Raw genomic sequence first — 25,522 nt, 5'->3', positions numbered from 1 at the left:
TTGTAATAAATTCTTTTTCCTTGCCAGATTAATTCCTCTTTGAAAAACAGACAGATCAATTACATTTCAAGGCAAATGTATGTTTCATACACCCTCCAAAACCCACTATAAAACCTAAATTGAGTGGTGAGTTCTCCAAAAAAATACATCCCTCTCACTTTTTTTATTTGATAACACTTCACTTAGAAAAGATTTTGTGTGTCTTTCAATATCTTCCACATAAATAGTTTCATCACTGCATTGGATTGTCAAAGTTTCAGTAGAATAATGATCCAGAATGCCTGCACAGGGTGTTGGGTTGAGTCAGTAGCAAACATTGTACATTTATCACACGGGTCTGTGTTTTCCAGTCTGTTCTGATAGGTGAGCCTGCAAATATCAGGTTTCTTCCCCTGCTGAGAGGGTTTGGACTCCCTTTGCCTCCATTTTCAAGAAGATTTAACACAGTGCTGACCTCATATTTGCATGATACCACGCTTTTCCCCCCACCAGCAGTGTGAGGAAGATCATGCCCCTCTCATGTCCAGGGCTGGAGTTTTTCTGCCCAGACACACACGCACACATGTACGCCTCAGCTGCCTGTGCCTCCTTCACTGCCAGGACAGAAGCACACACTCTGAGCCCTACATAATTTCATAACAAAGTGCAGTAGAGGTGATGTATTAACTGTAAGTGCCTTTCTTTTCCTTTTGGTAGTTCATTAGGCTATGAGAGATAGCACAGCTAAAATAAATTCCACTGAGGAAGTCTGAGACCCAAAGTGTCTGCTCTAATCCAACTTCAGCTAAGAGCTGAGGTGTTTTTCAGTGAATACTCAAATTACCAAAGCGCCACAGTTTGTCACAGTTTGTCACAATGTCAGCATCGGACAGTAGCTGGAAGGAGGATCAAGCAAGATATTTCAAAAATATCAAGAGAAGAAAATGTTGATGCAACATTTGAGAGATGGAACAGACCCTCAGTGGAGCTCTGCTGGCAGGGCTCACTGCCTGTGCCCAAGATAAAATGCAAACCTGGACCAGTACAGAAGCAGCTTTCTAATGATGTATGCCTAGGGAATTGAAGATTAACACCATTCAGTTTCTTTAGCCTAGCCCAATTAATATTTTGAGGGCCAGGAGTACTGCCTGAGGCACCAGTGAGACAACAGAGATATCTAAGCTAAAAGACACATGAGAATACAGCAAAGTTGTCTGGCTCTGAATGTATTAGGTCAGAATACTAATACACTAAGTGGGAAATTAATTAATTTGAAGATGCAGCTTGATGACTTTGTGAATGGGATTTTATGATGTGCAAGTCATTATTGGAAAGAAGAACATTTGATAAATGGAGACTTCCTTCCCAGTCCAACATTCTTATACCCTTAATGGTTCTCATTTCATTTGCCTCCAGCATTGGTGTGAGTACTTCTGTCACTGAAATATCTTCAGGTTTACTCCCTTGTAGGTCAGATCATGACTGTCATGTAAAAGCAATTAGCAAACTCACTGGACGTCACTTTTACACCACCAACAGGGTGAGATCCGGTGTGTGGATTTTGACAGGGCTTTTTGTACCATCAGACTAATTGAAACAAAGAGATAAAATAAATAATAAATACAGTCCTGAGATAAATCTCAAAAAGTTCTTCTAACAACAAAAATTAAAACACTACTATAATAAAAAGATCCTGAACTTCCACTTGGTATCTAAGGCAGGAATCTGCAGTTCCTTTTGAAACTACACATGAAAGCCATAGAAATAAACTGAAGGCTGGGTTTATGAAGGCAGAGTCAAAGCAGTTCCACATAGTTAAATCAATACTGACCCCCAGCATGGTGCACCTCCATGGAAGAAGTCACAGTGTAGCTTGTTTCTGCTGCACACTAAGTCAGTGAATATGGGGAGATCCAGAAATAAACCACCAAGCAGTTTTATTGCTGTACATTCCAGCCCATGTAAAACACTTCAGTTTATTGATTTATTTAAAGAAATATGATTCAGGAGGCTTTGAGAGCAAAACCTCGGGCAACCAAAAAAGATCAAGATCTTCCAGGTAAAAAGCAGTGTGGCATATGTGGTCTTCAAGTGCTTAAATAATCCTTAGTCTAAGGTAGAAGTGTAGTGTCAGTTGCTAAAAGTCAGTTAACATACTTATGTCGTTTCTCAGTATGCTTCCTGATTTGCTTAATCTTCAGGCATTCAGTCCTACTTGTTTCACCTTTTTTTCTTTCCAATTCCTCAGACATTTCAGTTCTAGAAAGATTCTTTAGAGATTATTTTGTTTGTTACTTTCTCCCCCCCACTTTATTTTGGCTTTATTATTCTACTTTTACCCTTTTATCTACTTATATAATGAATGTCCAATAAAGAGATTTTTAAAAACTGCAGACTTTCCATCACTTTAAAGACCAGAGAACCAGGATTTTTTGTGAGATGACATATTTTAAAATAGTATAAAGTCATCTATAGGACAAGTAAAGGTACTTGAATACTGTAAATATAATTACTACCTCTGGCAGGTATGTTAGGAGTTACAAAACAGTACACACAAATGCAAAATATTGGATTAAAAGCAATAAAAATATACCCCTCACCTATTGCCTTATCTAAAGCTACTGTTACACTTCTACCTTTTAGTGGTAGACTTGTGGCAGTGACTACATGGCAAACTGCTACAGGTTTTGTAGTCATCCAATTCCATGAGACAGTTTGCCAAAGTAGACTCACCAGCTGTCAGCTCCGGAGCAGAAATGCAACTATGTGGTTATGCAGAGCTTGCAACGAACACCCCACCTCGAAAATAATATACACCACTGCACAAATAAAAATGAAGGAAATGTCTTTATTTACATGGAGTTCTAGAACATTCTTTTAGATGGTTAGAAACACTTTGGAAAATCAAATTTGTTTTGCAGCATTTCTGTCACTCCCACTTATCAGGTTTTGGCTGCGAGCCTAAGAGCACAGCCTCCTGAAGAGCTTGTGTTCTGAGTGCTGAACTGCAAGCAGCAAGGTTATTGCAAAGAGATGGTTAATTTTAAAAAGTCACAGCATTATTTTGTTGATTTTAGGCTTTTGAAACTTTGGTATATTCTCTACATCTTTGGCACATTCTCTACATCTTTGGCCAGATTTGGTGCACTGACAGTAAGAATCTACATAGTCTTAAAATCCACAATACTGTATTTTGCTCACCAGCAGAGATCTGGCCTTTCCACTATCCAAGGGAGGACCAGCTGTTTTGCAGATGTTTTGGGTTTTTTTTTTTTTGCAATCTTTAGTACTAAAAATAATTAGACTTAGTTTAGAGTAGCTCTGGAGGGACTTCCACTGCAAACTAACTAGTAAGAAACTAAAATATGACACAAATCCTTGTTCTAAACGCATCCCTTCACCTACTCTTTGTTCTAAGCACACCCCCTCATTTAGTCCCACACCTGAGCTGTTTCCAGAAAAAGTGAAAGCTATGCTGCATCAAAACCACTGCAGAACACCTCAGGGCAGTATCATTCAGGATAACCCTTAGTTTTGTTGATGATTTGTTTGTACTGATAGACACAAATATTTAGAGCTTGCTGTTCACCTCATGTTAATCTGTGAAACCCTATTGAATTTGTTGAGATTACACTAATTTTGACCCAATGAGGTTATTCTCTGTGAAGTTTCAAGTAAAACAAAGGGTCTGTCCAAGAGAAATATAATCAAATCAATGCTAATGTCCTAGAGACAAAGAAATAACAGCAAGTATAATTCTTACTGCAATGTCATACTCAGTGTCTTTGTCCACATCTTTAGTGACATTTTCAGGATGTATACACTCTAAGGATTAATCGGTAATTCTAATTCTATATATATTTTCACTGTGATGCACTAAAACCAACTGAGCATTTTCTCTCAACTTACCCCATGCTGGAGGTGGCCAAGGCTCCTCTGACCTGGTGGGCTCCACAGGGTGGTTGCAGACATCCCAGTAGTCAGCACAACAGTCTACAGGCCCAGGAGAGCCTGAGGTACAGTACTGGTCACAGTAACATATAGCTCCCCTGGAGACAATGGTAAAGCTGCAGTCATCATCTCTTCCTGTGCAACAGCCTCGTATCCTGCAGGAACTTCCCTGATATGGACTCCTTTTAATCCTGTTCCACTTAGCAGACCCCCTGTCTTCTACAGAGTAAAGTCCTTGGGGGAAATTTCTTCTAGAATCAAGCTGCTTTGCCATCGAAACTTCACTTGCAATGCAGTATATGAGCAACATCTGAATTTTGCACCGCATTCTTGTGCCTCTAGAAGCCTTTTCTCAGGCTTGTTGTCCTTCGCTTTCTCAGCAAACATTCATTTACTCTAGATGTAGTACCTCCAGTTAGCAATCAGAAAGAAATCTGAACAGAAAGCTGTAGACTAGGGTTTTCTAGGAAGACTCTGTATGTGTTAATTATTAGTCAGATATGTTGTAAACTGATATATTTGCCCAAGATACAGAGGTACTGAAAACAGAGTCACAGGTATGTATTCATCATTATGAAACTTGGGGTGCGATCTCTTGCAAGTGACAAAGTTTATACTAAAGTTTCAGAACATACAAAATATACACAGTCCAGTATTTTAGTTCTATACTTCAGACTTCTAAAATCAAAACAATGTGAGGAAGAAGTGATGCTGTCAAAGGAAGCTCTCCTTCTTTTCATGTACCTATAACCAGCATGTTCTCCTTATTATTAGAAAATCTTTAACATTTAGATTGTATTTCATGCTTTCTGATAAGCAGGGTTACATCACTGGAGTAAACTTATCCTGCATCCCCCATTTCAATTTTATTTCCAGTGATCTAGCTTAACCTCATATGCTTCACTTTTTTCACTCATTTTATTATGGGCAAATTCAGAAAAAACATCAGGTGATATTCAGCATAAACTATTACTCAAAGGTATTCTTTTAAGGTTTGCATTTCTGTAGTCAAAATGAACTTGGCAGTCATTCTAATTAATACAATAAATATCCACTGATAAGTGCTCATTCCTATTTAAAAAGGAAGTGGCTGTATTTATAAATGCACAAAAAAACCAGAGCAGATATGAAGGAGAAGTCTGAAAGCCTTTGCTACTTGATCTGTAATCTCCAGGTTTTTGAACAGAGGGCCTAAAGCAATATACGTGGTACTGTTGCCAAAACTTAAAAGATTCAGAAAAAAGTACCAAAGAACTTTGAAGTTCCTACCAGAGATAGCACATAAGGCTTAATCAAAATAAAAAAAACCACCCACAGTTTCAAATCTGGACTAAAGAATTTAAGTCTCCAAAGCTGAACAAGCAGAGGTAAAAACCAGTCATCCTTCTGTCTCCATTTCTTAGTAAGTGAGAGGAACCTGAAGAAGTTGATGGTGGGTTGTTTTCTAGGGAATGAAGGGGATTTTTCCCTTTGTGACTTCAGCTGGGCTGCTTGGGAAGGCATAGCATCAAAGGGCAGCTACTTTTGAAAGCACAGCCAGTGCGGATGCATTGCCATGAACGGTAGAGGCATTAAGAGGAAATGTGTGTCTATGTTTATGTATTTGGGCTTGTAATCCAAATATTGAAGTCTTCAATATCTTACCAGCAGTGCTTTTATTGGGCCTGCCTCCTACACTGTTTTTGTCACAACTAAGGAGCTACAGATGAGGGGAAAATTACATCTGACCGCACCATTTTTATTTTGCAGGCAATCTTCTGTGTGAAAGATAACAGAAAGGCCAAGGCCAGCAACAGGTAATCACATTAATAGTACATAAATCTTAGCCTTCAAATTTGCTCTGATTTTTTTTTTATTGTTTTGTTAATAACAGAAAAATCTGGACAACCTTAATTCTGCCACTGACTGCTATAATGCAACAAATATAAGGGAGATGAGAAAGGATTTGCTCATGGATACAGTGCTCTCTGGAAATTATAATTCATTTCTTTTCCTTATGCCTGTGCAGCTGTCTCAGCTCTAAGAGAATGACCTCTGATTTGCACTGACATTAGCAAAATTCAAATCTCCTTTGCATTAGAAATCTTCAGAAATACTTTTATCTAGTTATCTCCTTGCTCTGGAAGCATAAGAAAGAATAAAAGCTGCCGTATGTGGTAAATGTCTGTCAGTCAGATTAAGTGAAGAGGCATATCTCTTTTTAACTTTAAAGACCTGCTGATGATAAAACAGAGGCAAGGAATTTGCTTGGAAATCACTTCAGCTCATTTACACAGGAGTTAGATTTCTTTTAAAGGAACACAAAAATCAACTTGTGTTTCTAAGCACCTTTGTTTTCCAACAAAGTTGATACAACCCATTTTTCCCACTTGATGGCTTGTGTTCAAACCTTTAAAAACCCCAAAAAACTATGCCACTGTGCTTCAGCAAATGGGGTTTTTTTCAGTATTTTTCCACTGTAAGCCAAGCAGCTCTGTCTTCACTGTGTGAAAGCATGCACTGAATTATCTGTAACAATTTAGGAACAGTTAGACATGATCCTTTTTCTCTCTTGAAGATTAGCCTATACCAAGCACAACAGGTCTCCTAAGATTTTGAGTTAGGGTCCTAGTCCTAGTTAGCACAGTTAAGTGCAAAAGTATATGTCTAGTTCCTCTTTCAGCAGTCTTTGATGTCTACCCTCGAGCTTCAGAAAACACCACACATTTGGCCAGAATTCAAATATTAATACCACTGAATGATTGGTGGAGTAAAAAATTAAAAAAAAAAAAAAAAAGGCATTAAAATAAAAAAAAAGCCAAGAAACTCTTTGAAGCTGATTCAGGATTATTTCATAGCCTTTCTTTCAAAAGTTGTCCTAATTTGTCTGACTGAGCCTACTGGGCATCATAAAAATCTCAGCACCTTCAGAGAAGGGTAGGATAGCAGTGGCTGGCAAGACTCTGGGTGCTGAAGGTGGCTCCCAGGATGGACAGCAGAGCCCATCCCATCAGGCAACTGTGACACCTTCCCTTCTCATGGCTGCTGCACGCAGATGGGAACCAAGCCTTGTGCAGGGGGAATTGCAGTACTATGACCTTATGCCAGGAAAATGAAGGGACACCTGACAAGTCAAGGAAGAAACCACGACACCACACCCCAGGTCAGTCATTTGCCAGGAGGCACAACTCAGTGCATCAGAGAATCCGTGTAATTGCTTGTCTCCAGTTTAAACTCAGCAATGATACAGTCCATCCCTTTTGTTGAATTCAAATGGAAATTTAACTGGTGCCTCCTGGCACAGAATGCATCACTGATTTCTAATGGCCACAATTCTTTATACTTACTACTCTTTTTTATTAATGGTTGCAAGGCAGTAGAAGTTTTCAAAGCAAAATTACTTCAACAAAAGTGTTATCCCACAATGTATTCTCTGTACCGTGTACTAATGGCAGAATAGGATTTATTCTCCCAAATTGTGAATGACTAGCTCCTAGATGTGTTTATGCACAGACAAGCTGTGTGTTAAAGTGATTTTCTCACTGTCAATTCAGTCTTTGTATGTTTGGAGCAGGCATAGGAATGGGGGTGCCTTCACCCTTTTGGCAAGAGCTTGGCAGCTCACTGCTGTAGGTTGTTGGTGTGGTAGCAATCAGTGCCACTTCTAATTCAAAATGTCAGGGCTGCCTATCTCAACTCTTACGATGCTAATCCAGGTTACATGTAACTCAAAATAGTGGTCTCTTATGTGAAAAATTTCATCAGATGTCTGAGTCATGTCACAGTGTGACTTGTTACAGTCTCTGGGACCAGTTCTCCCAATTCATCAGATATTTGAATCAACAGATTTAGGGTTGGAAGTAGAGGAAGAGCAACTGACCCAAATTGTACATGCCAAAGAAATCCCATTCCTCACACACAGAGATTCACACACATGAATGCCCAAGAATTCAGAGTCAACAACTGCAGATAAAAGGAAATTACTTTATGGGTGTTACATATGTATGCTGCATGGTATATTACTATGATTAAATGGTTGCTATGCCCTCACAGCCTTTTCACTCTTCCCACCACCGTAATTGACCGTGCCTGTTTCCCACACCAGCTGCATCACTCGGGCAACCTCGAGGAAGCTGGTGCTATCTCATTCTCCTTGCCAGCTGTGCTCTTGCATTGTGTCGAGGTCAGCCCACTCTGGGCTCAGCCCAGTGAACCTGTGAAGAGTGGGGAACCCTGTGCATGCCCCAGCACAGTGTCCATGCAGTCATACAGCAGCAGGTGCTCTCCTAAACAGTGTTGCACTAGGACTTACAGCACGGCTAGCAGCAGTCATTGTGGCTCATACATGAATAGGAACCTCTCAAGAAACACAATCAGGCATGGAAATTTTGACAGTGACCCCAGGATGGACCACATGCCACCTTTGTTATGTTGTCAGTGCAGACTATTGTGAACATATTAACCTGTGCATGGCTGCATATAGCTTCAGAGAGGTGATGTTTACTGTGAGCTTGCCAATCCCAAACCTCATCAACCAGTCAGAGGTGAAGGAGACGAGGATTACACTGTATTTCATTGTCAGTATGAGCTCTCAGAAGGTATTGTGCTGGTGTTGCAAGAAGTTATGCACATACCGGCATTCATGTTAATCGTGTGGTCCTATCTGATCCCACCAATCTTAGAATCATTGAATCAGTAATTTTGGAAAATACATTTAAGATCACCAAGCCTATCACTGTGTTCTCCACTAAACCATGTCCCCAAGTGCCACATCCACATACCTATTGAACAGTACCTGGCATGGTGAATCTGCCACTTACCTCAGCAGCCAATTTCAATGCTTGACCACCCTTTCAGTGAAAAAATGTTTTCCTAATGTCCAATCTAAACTTCCCCCAGTACAACTCGAGGCCATTCTCATCATCTACTGTTTAGAAGAAGAGATTGATCCCCACCTGGCTACAACCTCCTTTCAGGTATTTGTAGAAAGTGATAAAGTCTCCCCTGAGCCTCCTTTTCTCCAGGCTAAACACCCACAGCTCCCTCAGCTGCTTCTCATAAGTCTGTATCTTAATCCCCTTTACAGGCTGATCCTCCATGTTGCCTAGTTGCCACTTTCTGATTCTCTGCCTTCAAGGATTTTTTTATACCTTAAGGTACAGATTTTTTTTTCCTTTTCTGTCCTTGAGTTGCTACTCTTACCATCCTAACAAAATCCTTCTCTTTGTTTCACTTTTCTCATTATGCATAGCTTTAGCTTGTGAACTCCCAGAGATTTAAGCAATTTTCTCATTAAAACTGAGTCTAGACCACAGAGCTGTGCCACACCAAACCAGGCTTTGGGTGCCAGCCAGCTGAACCCTGGGGCCAAGGGCTGTCCTTATTCTGATGCAGCATCCAGATTTTCTCAAGTATGTCACTCTCCAAATACACCTCTTGTGCTGGACACATTTCCCTTCTGACCACTTGGGCCAACTTTAATAAGTCATTTTCTAGGTAGCTTGAGTTGTAGCACATAGCAACAAAAGAAACATCACAAGCATGCGTGGGGTGGATGAGGGGGGGTGGCGAACATGGAGTATCAGACTGCAAGAGAAGTTAAGGCAAAAAGGGGATCAGAAGGCCTCACTAAACATGGGCAGTCGTTTTGATTCTGATGGAAAAGTGTATTTTACCAGAAAATAATTACTAAAATCAGGGTAAAGGCATCAGAACCTGGACTGAATATATTACACTATTGAATAAGCAGCATCCATTAATTTTCTAGTACTTCAGAAAAAGCAATCACTTTCATGTTGTTTTGCTCTTTATAATCTCTCCTTAAAGTTTTTTTTCTCTTAATACTTTTTCCATTTGTTTCCCAGGATAGGGTTTCTACACTGTAATTGTCAATATAATCTCATTTTTCATTTGTAGATGGAAGCTGTTTGAACAGAGAGCAAAACTGTTTCTTAAATTATGCACAGATCAACAAACTCACAAACCCAAAGGTCAACAAAAGGATTTCTCCTTTGTCCTTCCTCTAATCTCAGTAGTTCTTTCTCTTGCTTGTGTTCCTTTCACCTGTGGGCTTCTATCTCATAGGTTAATTTAAACTTAAAACTAAGCCATGTGAACAATTCTCTCAGCTAGACATGCTAGAATGGATTTGGGCTCCACAAAAATAAAATTCAAGAGGAAAAGAAATTTGGACTTGGAACAAATTCAGTACAAAACAAATGCCTTGAAAAAATATGGGCAGGAAAGCAGATTAAGGCTTTGAGAATTACACAGATCACATGGCTTTAAATATGAATTTTTCCCACTTCAGTGCCTTACTGGAAACAAGAAATACTATTAGGTCCTTGGTGGGTAGATCTATTACAATTTCTAGAGTATTTTTAACACATTTATAGTTATGGATATGCTTATATATATGAAATTTTTATCTATTTTTTAAAGTTTTCTATACTTTTTTGTTCTATTTGTATGTGTTGATTTCTCACCTCACAAACTCTCTCTTGAACTCACTGAAATGCTTTTTCAAATTTTTTTTCCACCACCGGGTTAATAGGTATGCAATTCACAAGGTCTATACAGTTAACTTCTGTTATTTTTCCATTGAGAAAGAAAAGAATACAAAAAACACCACTCTTAAATGTGTAGCAATATTTTCAGAATGTTCTGACAAATTAATATATTACCTAGAGAGAGAGAGACTTACTGACTGCTGACCTTTTCTTCCGTTTTCACAGCTCCAGAGTCCAACAGCTTAAAATTAGGCTGGATTAAAATCACACCAGGTCCAATATGGCAAGAGGCTGAGTAGCCCATGGACTATTCCATTTAGACTGGTTTTAATTTTCATGTTTTTACTTATGGTAGTATTTCATAAAATAGTTCATCACATTAATTTTAATGAAAACAGCAGGGATTCTCGTTAAGATATCAGTCTTAACCACAATGCATCAGGAGATAAAATGCTCCTGCACTCTGGGACAGGGCTGCGATGCAAAGGTCCTGAGCATGTTGTCAGAGTCCCCTGTGGGGTGCCTTGTGGTTCAAAGGACCAAGAGGTTGGGGAGAACTCAGTTAACTTATGCCAGCATAGACAACCAGCTTCCTTAGACTTTCATAATGCATTTTCAAAGCAAAACATTTAAGATCCAGGCTTGGAAAACATCCTGTGGTAGCAGCACAAGATCAAAAACCCAGCAGCATAAACTGGAAAGCAGTGTTTCCTCTCAGTGTGCAGGAGGGCAGACGGTAATTCTGCACCTGGCACGGTCAGAAGGGCCATGAATTTTGCATGGCAGGGGAAAATTGCTGTGCGTGTTCACTGCTGACTGCTGTGGGTGCTGACACAAGCGTGAATAATCCCTGGACTACTTCACAAAATACAAGTGTCTGTGTGGCAGCAAAATGTGACCAAGGTTAAGCACACAGGAGCATTCCTTTCCCAGCAATGATGGCACTTGTTCTCAGCGATCTGAAACCCATGGAGCCAGATTTACAAGAGTAAAAACAAGAATCACAAAAAACACTTTGCAACAAAAATACAGCTTTATTTAATTTCAACGTTTATATTATTTCTAAAGAAAATATGCTGTGTTATATTGGGCATCTCTTAAACCAGCAAGCACTTCAGGAAATGCCATATTCATGTGTGTGCCTCTGGGGTTAATTATGCTAGTACATAGGATTATCTCTTGAAAGAATATTTGATTGTTATTATTGCCTTGCAACTAGCATACCGAAAGCAATTTTTTTTTAAAATGGTGCTTTAAATAAGACTGGTGCTGTGGATTCCTTCTCAATATAGAAACAGGCTTCAAAATATGGTTTTTAGCTCTTGATCCTAATTTGGGGCTGCAAAAGAAGGATTTTTGCATGAACACAATTTGTCAAAAATACAGATTAGTAAGATGCATAACACACACTGAAGTCACTTAGTTTTCCTAATTTATACAACCTGATGATCTGGCTAACAAATAGAATTCATAGTTTCACAGAAAAAAAACCCCAACCCTAAAGATCTATTCAGTCTCCTCCTTTGTGCTCTAGCTGTGGGAGAAGATGAGAGCTGGCAGACCAAATTTATTTTGTGAGAAGCTTGCCCGTCTTTGCAGCAGCCTGAGGTAAACTGCTTTTAAGACTTAAATTTTCACAGAGCTGTAACTGTTCAAATTCAAACTAAATCTCTCTCCCTGAAATTTAGACCTATTTCTTTTTCTCCTGCTCTCAGGAAAGATGGAAAAGTGACTAATATCCTTTATAATAGTCCATTATGAAGAGACAGAAACTGCTGTGCCTCTCTCTGTCCTTATTTCTTATCTTCTGTGTGAAGACACTGAAGTATTTACATCTTTTCTAAATCTTCCATTTGTTTCCCACATCCTATGCCACGGATTTTGCACTAATAGTGAAAAAAAATGAGTAATTATATTCATCATATTATAAGTATTCCTTTCAACCTCTCCCTGAATGCATCACCTCTTCTACTCAGACTTAGTTTGTCCTCCCCTATAATCCTCATGTTCTCACCTGCAGTATTATTGTCATTCCTTTTCTGTCTGTACCCTTCATATTTCTTTGTATTTTTCTTCAACCAATTGTATCACATTTATTTCAAGCCATTCTTGTAATGTAAGTCAATTTTTTTTAATTAAAATCCTGGCTTCCATGCTGCTTGCAAGTCCTCCCAAGTGAGCATTATTTGTAAATTGGGTAAGCCTATTGTCCATGTCATTGAGAAAGTAATTAATGGCAAAGTTTTATAGTGCTAGAGCTACAAGACAGCATTCTGGAAGTCTGTGAGATGTTGTCCCACTCCAGAAGCAAATAACTCTTCTCAGAGTCCTGCTTTCCAATCAAGTACATATCTATCTTATATGAGTTTAATTTAGTCCATATCTGCTTTGCTTGCTTATGGCTGTCGTGTGGGACTACACTGAAGGTACACTGTATAAAACACATCCTTATATCTGCTTTGCTGTCACAGAAGGAAATGAGATCAACTTGATAGGATTTTCTGACGTGTCCCTGTGCAAATAATCTTATCTTCTTACCATTCTCTAGGTGTCTACAAATGTGTTGTTTAATACCTTGTTCCAGTGTCTTGGAAATGCTATTAGGACTGAATTTTCTGTAATTCTTTAGCATTTCCTTTCCTCTTTTGCTTAGATAGAACATTGTGTTTGCCTTTCTCCCGTTTTCTGGGAGCTTACTCATCGTGCTAATCACTAGTGTTTGAGAAATTGCTTAGGTTAAGTATTTTAAGGGTTAATTTCATTAGGCTGTTCTGTCCTGAATATTCCAATTTACCTCAGTATTCCTTCAGGTGTTATTTTCCATTTCTCTCCATGATATTACTCTCAAATTCTTAATAATAATAGAAATAAACTTTTAGTCATAATTAATCTCTTTTCTTGTGAAGACTGAAACAAGGAAAGAGAATAAAAAGGCGTTCAACATTTCAGCCTTTTCAGTATCACCTATTTGCTGGCCTTTCTTGCTAAGTAATACAACAAATCAGCTCTCAAGCACAGTATATTATTTGCAACATGGTATTGTTTAACTCTAGCAAACCACTCATTTAATGGCACTATGTGGTCATGTGCTCAAATATAAAAAAATTCATCTTATTTCCCTAACATCCTTTCACAATCTAATTCCAGACTATACCTCAATTTCTTCCAACTGTTTGATTGCATCCCACTTAGAATTAATTCTATTGTGACTTTATTCTGTCATGCTAAGAATTGGAATTATTCTGCATTGGTAATTATTTATAGAAAATCACTCACTAAACATAACCATCTTATTACCAAAACACTGAATTTTGTACCTAAAACATCCTATCATCTTTTTAAACAAAATGATAAAAATTTGATAAAGTGACACCAAAGCAGTTACATATTCAAATTGTGACTGTAATCAAGTTAGAAAAAATAGTAATACTCACCATATCTAAACAGAACCTCTTTCATTGGAAACCTATAGAAAAATGAAAAAAAAAAAGTGAAAACAAAGTGAAGAAGAGAATAGAAACTGCAATATGTTATGCAGGAACAGTTGTAAAAACTGATGGACAGCTTCATACAGCAATTTGCTCTTTTTTTTAATCACTGGTTTGCTGCACTCTTAATTTATAACTCTGCTTACTGAACCAGGAATGATTTTTCATGCATTGACATGCTTCAGGAAGTCTTCTGCACACAGCAAATTTCAACAGAGAAACATCACCCTGACAAAGTGCACATCAGAGGACACTTCAGACTCATTGGTTTTCCACTTTCCACTTCTTTTTTGAACCTCATGCTGGGAGGACAGAGCATGTGGCCACCCTTGCATTCACATGACATAGGTGTCACTTTCCTCTGCCTTAGCAAGGATTCTGCCACGGTTTCCTAGAATAGCCTGGCACCCAAACCAAGGAGTAGGATAGACTACAGGGTGGACCAATAACCACCTGGTCTAAAAAGATAGTATTCAACAGTTCAAGATCTCTGTTCCAGGTGGTATTTCAGAGGATGCTAGGGTGACATCTCCATCAGAGATCTGAAAAGCTTGTATGTCCAGGAAGTCTGTGGATGCTCCGAATTTGGAGGGGCAAGAGAGACTGATATGCTAAGGGTATGGCTCCCATTCTGGAGGACTTTGCCAGACTGGAGGAACAGACCAGCAGAAGATTCATGAACAAAGGCAAATACAAAATCCTGCCTGGGGCAGGGGACAAGGAGAGATGGAGGAAGTGATTAACCCATGCAATGGCACAGGCCAGTGATTGACTGACTGCTACTGGCCTGTAGCAGCTCTGCCAAGAAAGACATGAAGTCTAGCTGACACCATGCTGGGTGTGCATCAGTCCAGCCCTGTTATGATGAAGGATAACCCCATATACACTTGCGTTAATTAGAGCATAGCCAGCAGGTTAAAGGAAATTATTCCCATCTGCTGGGCACTAGTGAGGCTGCATCCGGAATGTAGTTTCCATTTTTGAGCCCTCACAAGAAAAACAGTTTTTTGCTTTGTCAAGCAAGCAGAGGAAACCAATGGACGTCTACCAGGATGGTTGCAAGTGTTTGTTGATTTGATTTCTGGGAAAGATGTGTGACAGATGAGGGGTGGCTACAGACAGCACTTCTTTAACCTAAAGCATAGACTAAGGGGTATCTATTTTCCCCTTCCAGTTATTTAAGAAGGGTTTAATGACAGCTCAGATTTGCATGATGAAAGAAAACAAGGCAGCAAGTGGGGAAATTTTAATTAGCCGTAAGGAAAAATATTTTATATTGTAAGAGTGGTCAAACACTATAGCTAATTTTAATCTGATTCTATGATTCTAATTACTTATGCATTACTTAAATATTGAATAATTTTAAAAAGCCTTCTTCAGCCTACAACTATGTTTTGACTACCTATTCAGAGCAAGTTCTTTTCCTCCAAAACTATTTCTCAGTACTCCTGCCATTCTTTAAATGGGACCAATAACAACAGCTGTTTCTTAATGCCAGGCAGAATTAGATTAAAATTGTACTTTGAATCACATACTGATATTTTAAACTTTATCATTCTTATATTACTACCCTTTCAGAATTTTTAATGTAAACTTATAAAATGAATATATTTACAGTAATTCTTTTTATGCGCTCACCCTACAAATAAAATTCTATAAATGTGTATAAGGCTTTTTTCTTGTTAAAGCATGGTGACCTAATATGCCCTTTCAATTTAGTAGGCTATAACTGAAAAATTTTACTTAAAACAAGGAGATATAATTGAAGCTGACTAAAAGTATTGCCCAAATACCTGTCGCAATATAAATTTCCTGTTGTACATATAAAATCTTTAAAAAAAAAAAATTTAAAACATTGTTTAGATATAAAGTAAATAGAAATTTTATCTGCTGATATTTAAAGTTTTTATTTGAGAATTTAGAAGTGTGCATTGTTTGGACCTGCCTTTCTATTTATAAGACTCAGAAGGCTACAGCTTACTGTTCCCTTTCAGTGGCCCATCCAATTTAGAAGTTAAAGAATTTGTCACAGCTAACACCTGAAAATCTTACTCCTTTAGTAAAAGCAGTAGTTATTCCTACTTTTAATGTTCATTTGCAGGGTCATTAAATTTTCAGCTAAATGAACTGTTATAAGGATATGGAGAGAGCTTAGTGTTGCAGTCCTTGGCTTGGTCAAAATAAACTAAGGGCAGTGAGACCACTACTCCAGAGAGGAATGGGCAGCAATGTTCTGCCATACCAGTCAACACCAGCTCTCCACTGTCTGGGGAACAAGGCTGCAAACTTAATCAAGATTGAAAGCAAAAAGTGAATAGTACATCCATGATGTGACACATGAAGAGCCCATGTTTCTGTCTCCTAAGAAAGCATATGGAACAACACGGTCTTTTTCCCCAAAACATTTGGAAAGATCTGTCCCAGCACCAAATGGAAAAAGAAGGTGCTTGCGTAAAGTTGATGTTTGAGCGGGAGTGTTGCCAGTAGAGTTCCCTCCACTTCTGTTAGGTATCTACCACATCCTTGTCCTTGCTTTGACAAGTTGGAATCTTCTTTACAAGTTGAAATCTTCTTTACAAGTTGAAAAGGTATTGAGCAGTATGCACAAGCTGAATCATTACAGAATATTTCAGGGCCCAGTGAGGAGGGCGTTTAACTGGAAGAACACCACTTTGCTGTGATAATGCCATTTAGGTTGGAGCTTTTGTTTAAAGTAAAACCCTTTATATAAATTCTTTAGTACAAGGACACTTTCATAAAATTGGTACATTTTCCTCTTATATGTAGAATCTATCAATGATTAATTGATACTATTGTTGACTTCTGAGCAGGAACACTCCTTAAGTAAATAAAGACTAAGAGCAGTGTATAACAGAACTTTGAACCTTATTGACGTTTTCACAGAATTTCAAATTTCAAAAACTCTTGCTGCTTTGCACAAAAGACAGTCAGTGAAATCCTGTTGCCAGTGAAGTCAATAGAATCAGCTTTTTCTCATGGGATCTTTTTATGAATGTTGACTTTAGAAATGCTATTGATTTCTCAAGTAAATATTGCATATCTTTCATGAATAACAAACAGATAAAAGGGAGTGATGAGTCAGCTGCAGCAAAAGATTACATGGACCTAAAGTAATTGTATTAGTAACTGTAATTTGTCATTTATTAGTAATTGTAATTGTAGACTTGGGATTTTTCAAATTATAGATGAATAAGGGTAATGAGGACATACTTTTAGCCCCTGCACACAGTGGGTTTTTTCAGATTTTAGAGGTACATATGCCCCCTGTTCTCTCTAAAGGTTCTGACTCGGTAAAATTCTGAGAATGGTTATAATACCATTCACACATTACAGCCTGGGCAAACACTAGCTTTACTTGAAAGGAAGACAGTAGGTATCAGAAATTATTGGCATACTGCTTGGTTAGGTTTCAAACAGTATCCTTCAGACCTCCTCCATTTAACATGCACTGGTTGTAAAGAAAGATTTCACAAGGAGGAGAATGTCATTTATTTATTTTCTTGCTTTCACAAGGATTTCACAGGTCTTAGTGCATGCTGTTACAGAATGACACTAAAATTACACAAATAATAGAATGCTATTCTTCTGAATACAAAGGTAACTCCTTTTTTATTATTATTTTTATTTCCAGTGAATACTTTGCTTTGAGGAAAACAACACTAATTACTAAGGAGAAACTAGCAGCACATTCCCCTCATTTCCTCTCTCGTTCCTTCCTAGAGGTCAAGGAGGTGTTCACCTTTCACAGAGCATCTGCCCATCCATTTGTTTTTTTGAATTGCACGAATCCCACTGACTTTCTCATACTGAGGGAGGAACATTGCAGGAGAAGTTAAGTATGAGCCTACATATAATTTTAGATAAAGAGGGCAGATAATAATTTAGATAATATAGCACAGTGATCTAAGGGTCTTATGATAGCAGTAAGAGTAATATTGGGCTTATGACTTGGCAGATTTTTTTTGTAATCAGTTCATCATCCAAACAGAATTCACTGATAAAAAAAAGACATTTTAAATTCGGTGGAGATTTGTGGGTTATGTAAACTCATAAGGTGTAAATTTGGTATAAACTGTTCCTAGAGTCAAGATAGGTTCCTAAATACAAAGGAATAATGCAGGTGCCTGAAAGATGTTGTGATTTTAAAAATCATCAACCAAGACCTACCTCGCTTTTTTTAATGCACTGGAAAGGGAGAGCATTATAACATACAGTTCTGAAAACCCAACCACATAAAAGAGGAAATTGTGAAAATGTGTTTGTTTTTCAGAGACAGGTCAACAACAACTTATCTCCAAGAAGCCACTACCCTCAGGGCAGCTAAGAAGACTGTCCCAAATATCTAGAGCAGCTTCTAGTTCTGTGTTGCTCTCCTGTCTGTCTCCAAGACAGAATAAATGTTGATCTCCTTCTGGGTATCAGTGCTGTATACTTCCGCTTCCAGCAATAGATCTCAAGGGAAACAGATGCCTTTGTTCAGTCCTTCTTGACTGAGAATGAGAAAGGGGGGGTCATCTCTAGATGCATTTGTGTCTTCTCTGCCACCCATTAAACATACAAAGAGATCGCTCAGCCTTCACGTGGCCAGTGTGGTGTGCCCTGGTCACCTCCTCCTGCTAAAAATGAGATTAAAAACTGGGGAAAATATTAGATCATTTGCTCTGTACAAGTGAGTTGAATAGTTCTATGAAGAACATTTTCTTTGTTTTGTAATAGAGGAAACAGTAAATGTGTCATCTCTTGATATCACTTCCTGAGCAGCTTGTGGTGAGCCTAGCACAATTCCTCCTGATGTATCTGCATGGACTGGAGTTCACCTGCAGAGTCATAGTTGCAAAATACACATTAGTGACAGGCCCCAGGGAAACAGCACAAATAGTCAGCTTGCTCAGCTGTACAAAATGGTATCTGACACTTTTTTGAACCCTAAAGCATATTATTTGCCTCTAGCTAATGCCATTATAAGTCATCCAGTAAGATGCAATCAAAGGAAAAAGAAAGCATACTGATAACAGCACTTATAAATCTTCTTCTTTCCCATTGACTGTCCTTGGTCCTTATAAATGCAACCACAATTTCATCAGGTATAGTTGTTCTACAGGTCATGGTACAAATTCTCCCACTGTTGTAGTACATTTAAGCTTTTTAATAAATAGGTTGATAGAAATTCTGTTCAAAGTGCTTCTTCAAAAGCGAAGCAAATTTTTAGAAGACAGTTCTATATATTTTACCTGTCTTGGAACAGACCAAGCTGGCCTCTAACCAAAGGAATTTTGCACTTTTGTTGTGTCTGACATTACTACGTCAGTACAAGGTCCTTCACTTTCTGAACTGATCATAATAACGCATCAGTTGAATTATGTGTCTTGTCTCTTAGAGAATTCTCTTTGAAAATATCTGTCTTTCCATTAGATCTGCAAAATTCTCCCTCAATGTGCAAACTGTAAAGCAGAAAGATGAGAGACAAGGATCTAGCTGTTTGCCTCCCTCTATCTTATTTTCAAATACAGGAAAATCATCTGCATCATCAGAGGCTGTAGATATATACATGCACACTTATACAAATACACAAATATACATACATGTGTATATATACACGTTTTAGAGTTCCTGGTGTATTGCAAATCTGCTTAATCTCAAAACAAATTTACCCTCAGAACTATGCAGTCCCTCTCACTGCCTTCTAATGATAGATCATTACTTCAGTAATATTTCAGAAACTTTACAGCAGAGATGGAAAAAAAACAATCTATCTCAGAAGATCTGCCAGGTCTTTGTGGTCTAACTTCACTTTGTGAGGGCATTTTGGGTCTTTCTTTGAATAGTTCCACAGCAGACACAGTTCCACAGTAACACCTGCTTTTGAGAGAATCAAGAAGTGGCTCCTGGGAGGCAGAGGAAACGGGATTGATGGTGTAGAAACAAGCAGGAATGTCAAAGGCAAGGAAGGAAGGAGGAGATTTGGAAGGCTGTGATGGAGATTCAAACAAAAAGATATATGAAATAGCTCTAAGTCTCTGACACCCTGCACAGGGAGCCCAGGGATGCCCATGAGAATAAGAGGCTATGGTTGTGCCTGTATATTCCTGGTGCAGAACAGCAGTCTGTTGATCAACCCAACAAGTGAGATATCAACCTCTTGTCATTTTTATCTTTTTTCCCCTTATTTTTTAAGTGGAAACTGAGAGAAACTGTGAAGATATATTGATATGTTTTCAACAAACTCAGAATTCAGGCAAATCCTCCACTTCCAAAATGTGAAGGGCTTGACCCCAAAACTCCCACAATATTTTTCAGAACTAAAAATAATTTACTCATTGGTAGAAATTATTGGCAAACATCCATTTCATTTATTTAAATTATCATGTTGCTGCTTTTAGACAAACTAGAATCTAATTTTAATATAATAAATTAAAAATAAACTGTTTATAAATATGTAATTATCATTCCTATCTGTATTTCTAAATTCATTAAAAAACTAGTGAAAGAATTGTGAGCATGAACCTGGTAAAAGAGGTCTCAGTAGTAAAAAATTAATTCTTGTGTCATAAACATTCTCATGCTGCTATTATTGGTAGTAAGTTATGCCTTCTTAGATGAATTTCTAAAATAGTATTGAAAACGTCCTGTAATGCATGATGCTCTTTGACATTTCAAAGCCAGAGTAAAGAATATGATAGTTAATTGAATTACATGTTTATTCCAACATTGAAGCTATAATTCAGTTTCATGCTCATAACCTTGTTGGAAAAAAGAGGACTTGCCAGTGCCTGCTGAACCTTTTTAATTTTCTGTATGCTCTGTCTCAAGAGAAAATTGATAATGACTAATAGATTGCTTCTGCTCTCACTGTCTAGGGTGGTAACCACTATGGTCCTAAAGTTTAGTTATATAAATATAGTCAGGAATTGGCCACTGAATTTAGACTTCAAGAAAATTTTTATCCTTCTTCAAAGTCAAATAAAATTGGCACTGAATTTTGATACTGGACAAACTTTTGTTTTCTTGACTGTCTTTTGTGAAATTCTCAATAACTAATTATCCTAAGTGCTTCTGGTACCTGTTGTAGTATTTGGAATTTAAAACAGGAGCTATATTAGTGACTGAAAACAGTGGAAGGTGTTATTTAAATATGGCTGCATAATTTAACAAAGAGCATAATTTAACCATTCCCACTTTCTAACATCCCAACAGCACATACCAGGAACCTGGAGCATAAATGTTAGTGTTATTTCAAATTCACTTAAGCAATACAGGCAGCAAAACAACTCTCGATTTTTTTCTTCACTGACCATTGAGAACAAGTAATATTTATGTGGTCTCTGCATTGGATTAAAGCAGGTTTGGAAGCTCAGCACATTTTTACTGATCAACTCTATATGAGCTATGCAAATAAAAGATAAAGCTAGCATGCAGATGCTTAAACCCATTAAATGTCAACTGATTACCTCCTTGGAGATGAGTGTCTCATTTTCTGGAATAGGCACCATGGGATGACTGGGCTGCCGAGCCAAGATGTCACAGGTTGGAGAGAACATGAGGTTAAAAAGGAAAAAAGAATTCATTAGCAGTTCAATTTCTATATAAATATCACTAAAATTTAAAATTAAAGCAAATACCCTCAGACATACAAAGGATAGCAAGGCAATGAGATCTAATTTGTGTTCAGCCGACTCTACTACTCCTTGTCTGTATGAAAATCTATTTCAAGTTATGGTCTGTTTTCTGTTATATTATATTCCCATAATTAAAAGGTTGGGGAAGGGATAAATCCCTTTTGAATTTCAAAGAGGCATCTCAAGTAAAAATCACAGCAAGAGCACCAATTTATGATACATTTAGTATTAGATAATGCACATAAAGTTATTTAAAACTGCAACCATATTTCTGTCACTTTGAATATCTGTCTTCTCGTATCTCCTCCAAAAGAGCTTTCCTTTCATATGTCTATGAAATTTCATAGACATAAATCATACAAACATTTCACTAAAAAATGCTGTGTAACAGTAATTAGTATGTGCAGAAAACTGGTTTCAATCTTGGTAACTTTCCAGTGGTTTGAATATTATATATCTTGCATTTGAGTAATAAAGTTTGATGGCTGTGACTCAAGTGAAGAACCATACCAACTTCAACGAGATTTTAATTAGAATGCAGGTAAATAGATCAGCTGGAGCCTATAAAGCCAAGGTTAAGATCATAAGCTTGTGACATTTTATTATAGGCTAACACAGAGACATCATCTTTAAAGAAAAGGTTGCTGAAAGTTCTGGGGTTTGGGTATTTTAGGATTCTCCAAAAACAAGATTGGAAGAAGCCTGCTATTTTCAGTGTATCAAAGGCATTAATTTGTTTTGGCATTTAGATCAAATATTGAATCAAAAAATTATCTGTTGCTTAAAAATATTGCTCTTCTAAGAAAATTGATTTTTACACTGTGCTTTTTGAGAAGCAAAACTATCTGCTAGACTGGCCCTGTACACAAAGAAATATACAGAAGTGGAATACGTTCTAATTTTCTGCAATTACTTTATGGATGTGCTATGTATTTCTCTCTTCCTTTGTAAATTTGCCCTGATTCCTTTCCAGGGAAGAAGGAATCTACTTTAGCAACAACAGAAGTTTTGAACCATTTAACTTCTTTTTTTTTGTGATTATTATTCCCAAAAATGAAAAGGCAAGGGAATAACTTTAGGCAACAGATTTATTTATTTATTCAATATATTTCTACGAAGGAATAAATTTAGGCAAAAGAGGGGTAAGGAAGGGATAAGGTGCCTAGACTCTCTCAGTGGCAACATCCCTCCCTCTGACGCTCACGTGGCTCCCAATGTCAACCAGGCAGCTGCCAAGGCATCCCCCAGACCTCACACCAGCCCCTGCTGCAGCACACACAGGAGGTGTTGGATGGTCTGCATGGGAGACAGAACTCCTGTTTCCAAATCAAACGTCCCATGATTACCAAGGCTGGGCAATCCTTGATGATACACAGGTACAGAGTTCTAGCAACACCTGTCGTATCTTGGCAAGTGTATTCCAGTGAAATAAACCCCACAGTTGAGATAGTCATTGCTTTATCAGAATGTGGCCCGTCTGTATCCCAGCCAAAGTTTGGAGGGTCAACCACAAAGAGAAGGGGGAAAGTATTGTTCATATTCTCTTCACTTTCTGATGTACAGCTAAGCCCTCTGAGAAGAATTGTCCACTACTCACAAGAAAGAAAAGTTCCCTAGCCAGGCAGTGATCTGAGAATGAAGCAGCTCTTTTTCTCAAATTGCACAGAGAGCAAATAAATGAAAAATGCACTTCTATTGTGTTGTCTCATCCTGGCCTTTCTTGCCAAGTATCCATTGCCTGTCCTGTTAACCTGAAATACCCCTCTGAGTCATGATTCTGCCTTACCCTTTTTCTTCAATATGAGGTCTCATGTCCCTCCTTAGACCAGACAAAATTACCTTTTTTGGTCCATGAAATATATTTGCTTCCCTTATTTTGATAGCACCCTCTTTTCAAACTAAAGAGACAAACTGTGTGACAGTCTCCACAGAGAGAAAAATTATTTATATTTTCTGAGCAGACATGTAATATTGATTGTTTTGGGGAGGTTTAATTGAAAGAAGGTAAGGAATTCACTAATTAATAATGAAGAAAAAGAGTTAGTTAACAATATACAGTTCTCTCTGTTTCCACAAGGCTTCTCTGACCTAAAACCCTTGAAGTTATCGTAGAAGAGTCTATACATTCTACTTCTCAGATGAGTCTAGACTTAAGGAATTCACATATGGCTCATTTATAAGGAACTTTAAGCAGTACTTCAGTGAATAAGGAACATATAAGCCTAGTGTTGAACTCTTTTTCTGCTGAAATAACATTTAGTCTTGCAGGTCCCTGAAAGGAAGGTGTTGGGTTCTTCCCTGGAATCATACAATTCTGCCTCTGCCAGCTGCAAAGGAAACAAATGCCTTGGCTGGGTGACTTCATCCTAAAGAACTGGAGGCCAATTATCTGTGTTATTTCCATCAAGTGTCAGCGCAAACCAAAATGTGTCTGTCTTCCTGTAGAAAATGTCCCATACTGTCCTGAGTTTAACCAAGAGGCTATAGAGTCTTATTCTTTCCTTTCTGAGTTTTCCTTAAAACTGTGATTTTTGGTGTTCTTGAATGCACACTACACAGACAACTTAAAAGTACCAGAACATGAAGTAGGCAGAATGAGGCTGGATTAGCCCTTTCATAACTAGACACTGTGTGCCTACCACCCCTCAGAGTCATATAGGAATGTGCTTGTGTCCACCAGATCTGGGGTGTGAATGCAACTAGGATCTTTGTACTTTTTATCGGTGTGTAGTCTCAGTGAGACCTCATCAAACTCTGTCAGCGGCATTCTTTCATCTTCAGGTCAAAGCAGCTGGCAAGAAGCCCTACCTCCTATGCAAATGCGAAAAGATCGTGTCTGTTGATGATGGGAGATGAATATTTCTTTTATAATTTCTACTCGTTTCCTTTGACAAAGTTACAAAATTCTGCATTACTCTTACAAGATTAATCAATAATATCTGACTTTTCCAGACATTACTGAGATTTCTCATAATGTGACATTTTTTCTTTATATTTTCTAAGAACAATGGAAGAGCAAACTAGACAAATCTGCATTTGTGGCTGCAAAATTATACTGAGGAGAGCAGAGAATCTTTACAATATGTAAGTATTAGCAGCATGTAACTTCAAAGAGAAATTATATACCTGCCCAAAATAACTTCTTACAGACTTAGACAAGGCTTGGAAAGAGGTGGTTATATAATATCTTCATTAGACCTTTGCTCATTTAGTTCTGTAATCAGCAAGACATATTTGCCTTTAAAAGGTCAGTTCATCTTTATTGTGCTATGAATCACAGCTGCCTCTGAACTAATATAAAGCTTTCTGAATTGTTCTCAGTGTAAGACATTTTTCATAAATCTAAGTTGCTCTCTGGAGGCTCTGCAACCTTTGCTAATTGCGGCACCAGTTTAAAACTGGAACCAGTGAGAGATAACATACATAAGAAATAAGAGTATTTCAACTATAGTTGCCAGAGAACATTCACATTTACACTACTCTGTCAAGTCTTTAATCACCTTTGAAAATAAATTAGGTACTCTAGACCCTAATTAAACATAGACACATGCTTTCACAATAGGGAAAAATGACTGATTTCTCAAAGACTAAAAACATTTATTTAAACACACAAAACAAACAAACATTTTTATAAAACTGTTTTATGTCTCTCCACTTTATCTGAGTGATAATGAACATTAAATAGTCGGTACCAATAAATGGTAAAACACCCACAGCAGCAGAACAAGGACTACTTTCAACTAAGGGGAAAGAAAATAATATAATGTAAACAGGCAATTTATGATTATAATGCCTCTAGTCTCTTTGAAATGATACAGTATAAAATCTATTTCAAAGTTTCAGTTGTTAAGCACTGAATTCTTTTGCATCTTGTACCTCTATGGAAACAAAAAGTAAAGTAGAAATAGTAATCACGATACAGATTTACAATGTGCCTTCAGACTTATGCAGTAAAACATCGTGACAGACTTGCAAATCC

At 37.8% G+C, this 25,522-nt stretch overlaps 2 protein-coding genes across 9 annotated transcripts in view; both read right to left on the bottom strand.

Moving 5' to 3' along the window:
* TINAG (tubulointerstitial nephritis antigen) overlaps positions 1-4,371 on the bottom strand; it is an 80,258-nt gene extending 75,887 nt beyond the window's left edge. For 4 of the 5 annotated variants that reach the window (XR_004239369.1, XR_004239368.1, XR_004239370.1 and 1 more), the window contains exon 1: positions 3,889-4,371. Coding sequence is in view for 2 of the 5 variants with exons in the window: in XM_032104652.1 (XP_031960543.1) it covers positions 3,889-4,258 (370 nt within the window). In the remaining 3 variants the exon portion in view is untranslated. The remainder of the gene's footprint in view (positions 1-3,888) is intronic. The other variant, XM_032104651.1, reaches the window with a different exon arrangement.
* Positions 4,372-11,429: 7,058 nt separating this feature from the next.
* MLIP (muscular LMNA interacting protein) overlaps positions 11,430-25,522 on the bottom strand; it is a 103,752-nt gene continuing 89,659 nt past the window's right edge. For all 4 annotated transcript variants that reach the window (XM_032104649.1, XM_032104646.1, XM_032104648.1 and 1 more), the window contains 3 exons: positions 21,376-21,429; positions 13,853-13,884; positions 11,430-11,757 (listed from right to left, as the gene is read on the bottom strand). In XM_032104649.1, coding sequence (XP_031960540.1) covers positions 13,858-13,884; positions 21,376-21,429 — 81 coding nt within the window. In that variant the 3' untranslated portion in view covers positions 11,430-11,757; positions 13,853-13,857. The remainder of the gene's footprint in view (positions 11,758-13,852; positions 13,885-21,375; positions 21,430-25,522) is intronic.

This window comes from Corvus moneduloides, chromosome 3, assembly GCF_009650955.1.
Source record: "Corvus moneduloides isolate bCorMon1 chromosome 3, bCorMon1.pri, whole genome shotgun sequence".
NCBI classification, from domain to species: domain Eukaryota; kingdom Metazoa; phylum Chordata; class Aves; order Passeriformes; family Corvidae; genus Corvus; species Corvus moneduloides.
Note: the sequence above shows the minus strand (reverse complement) of the source record. Positions and strands in the feature narration are given on the sequence as shown.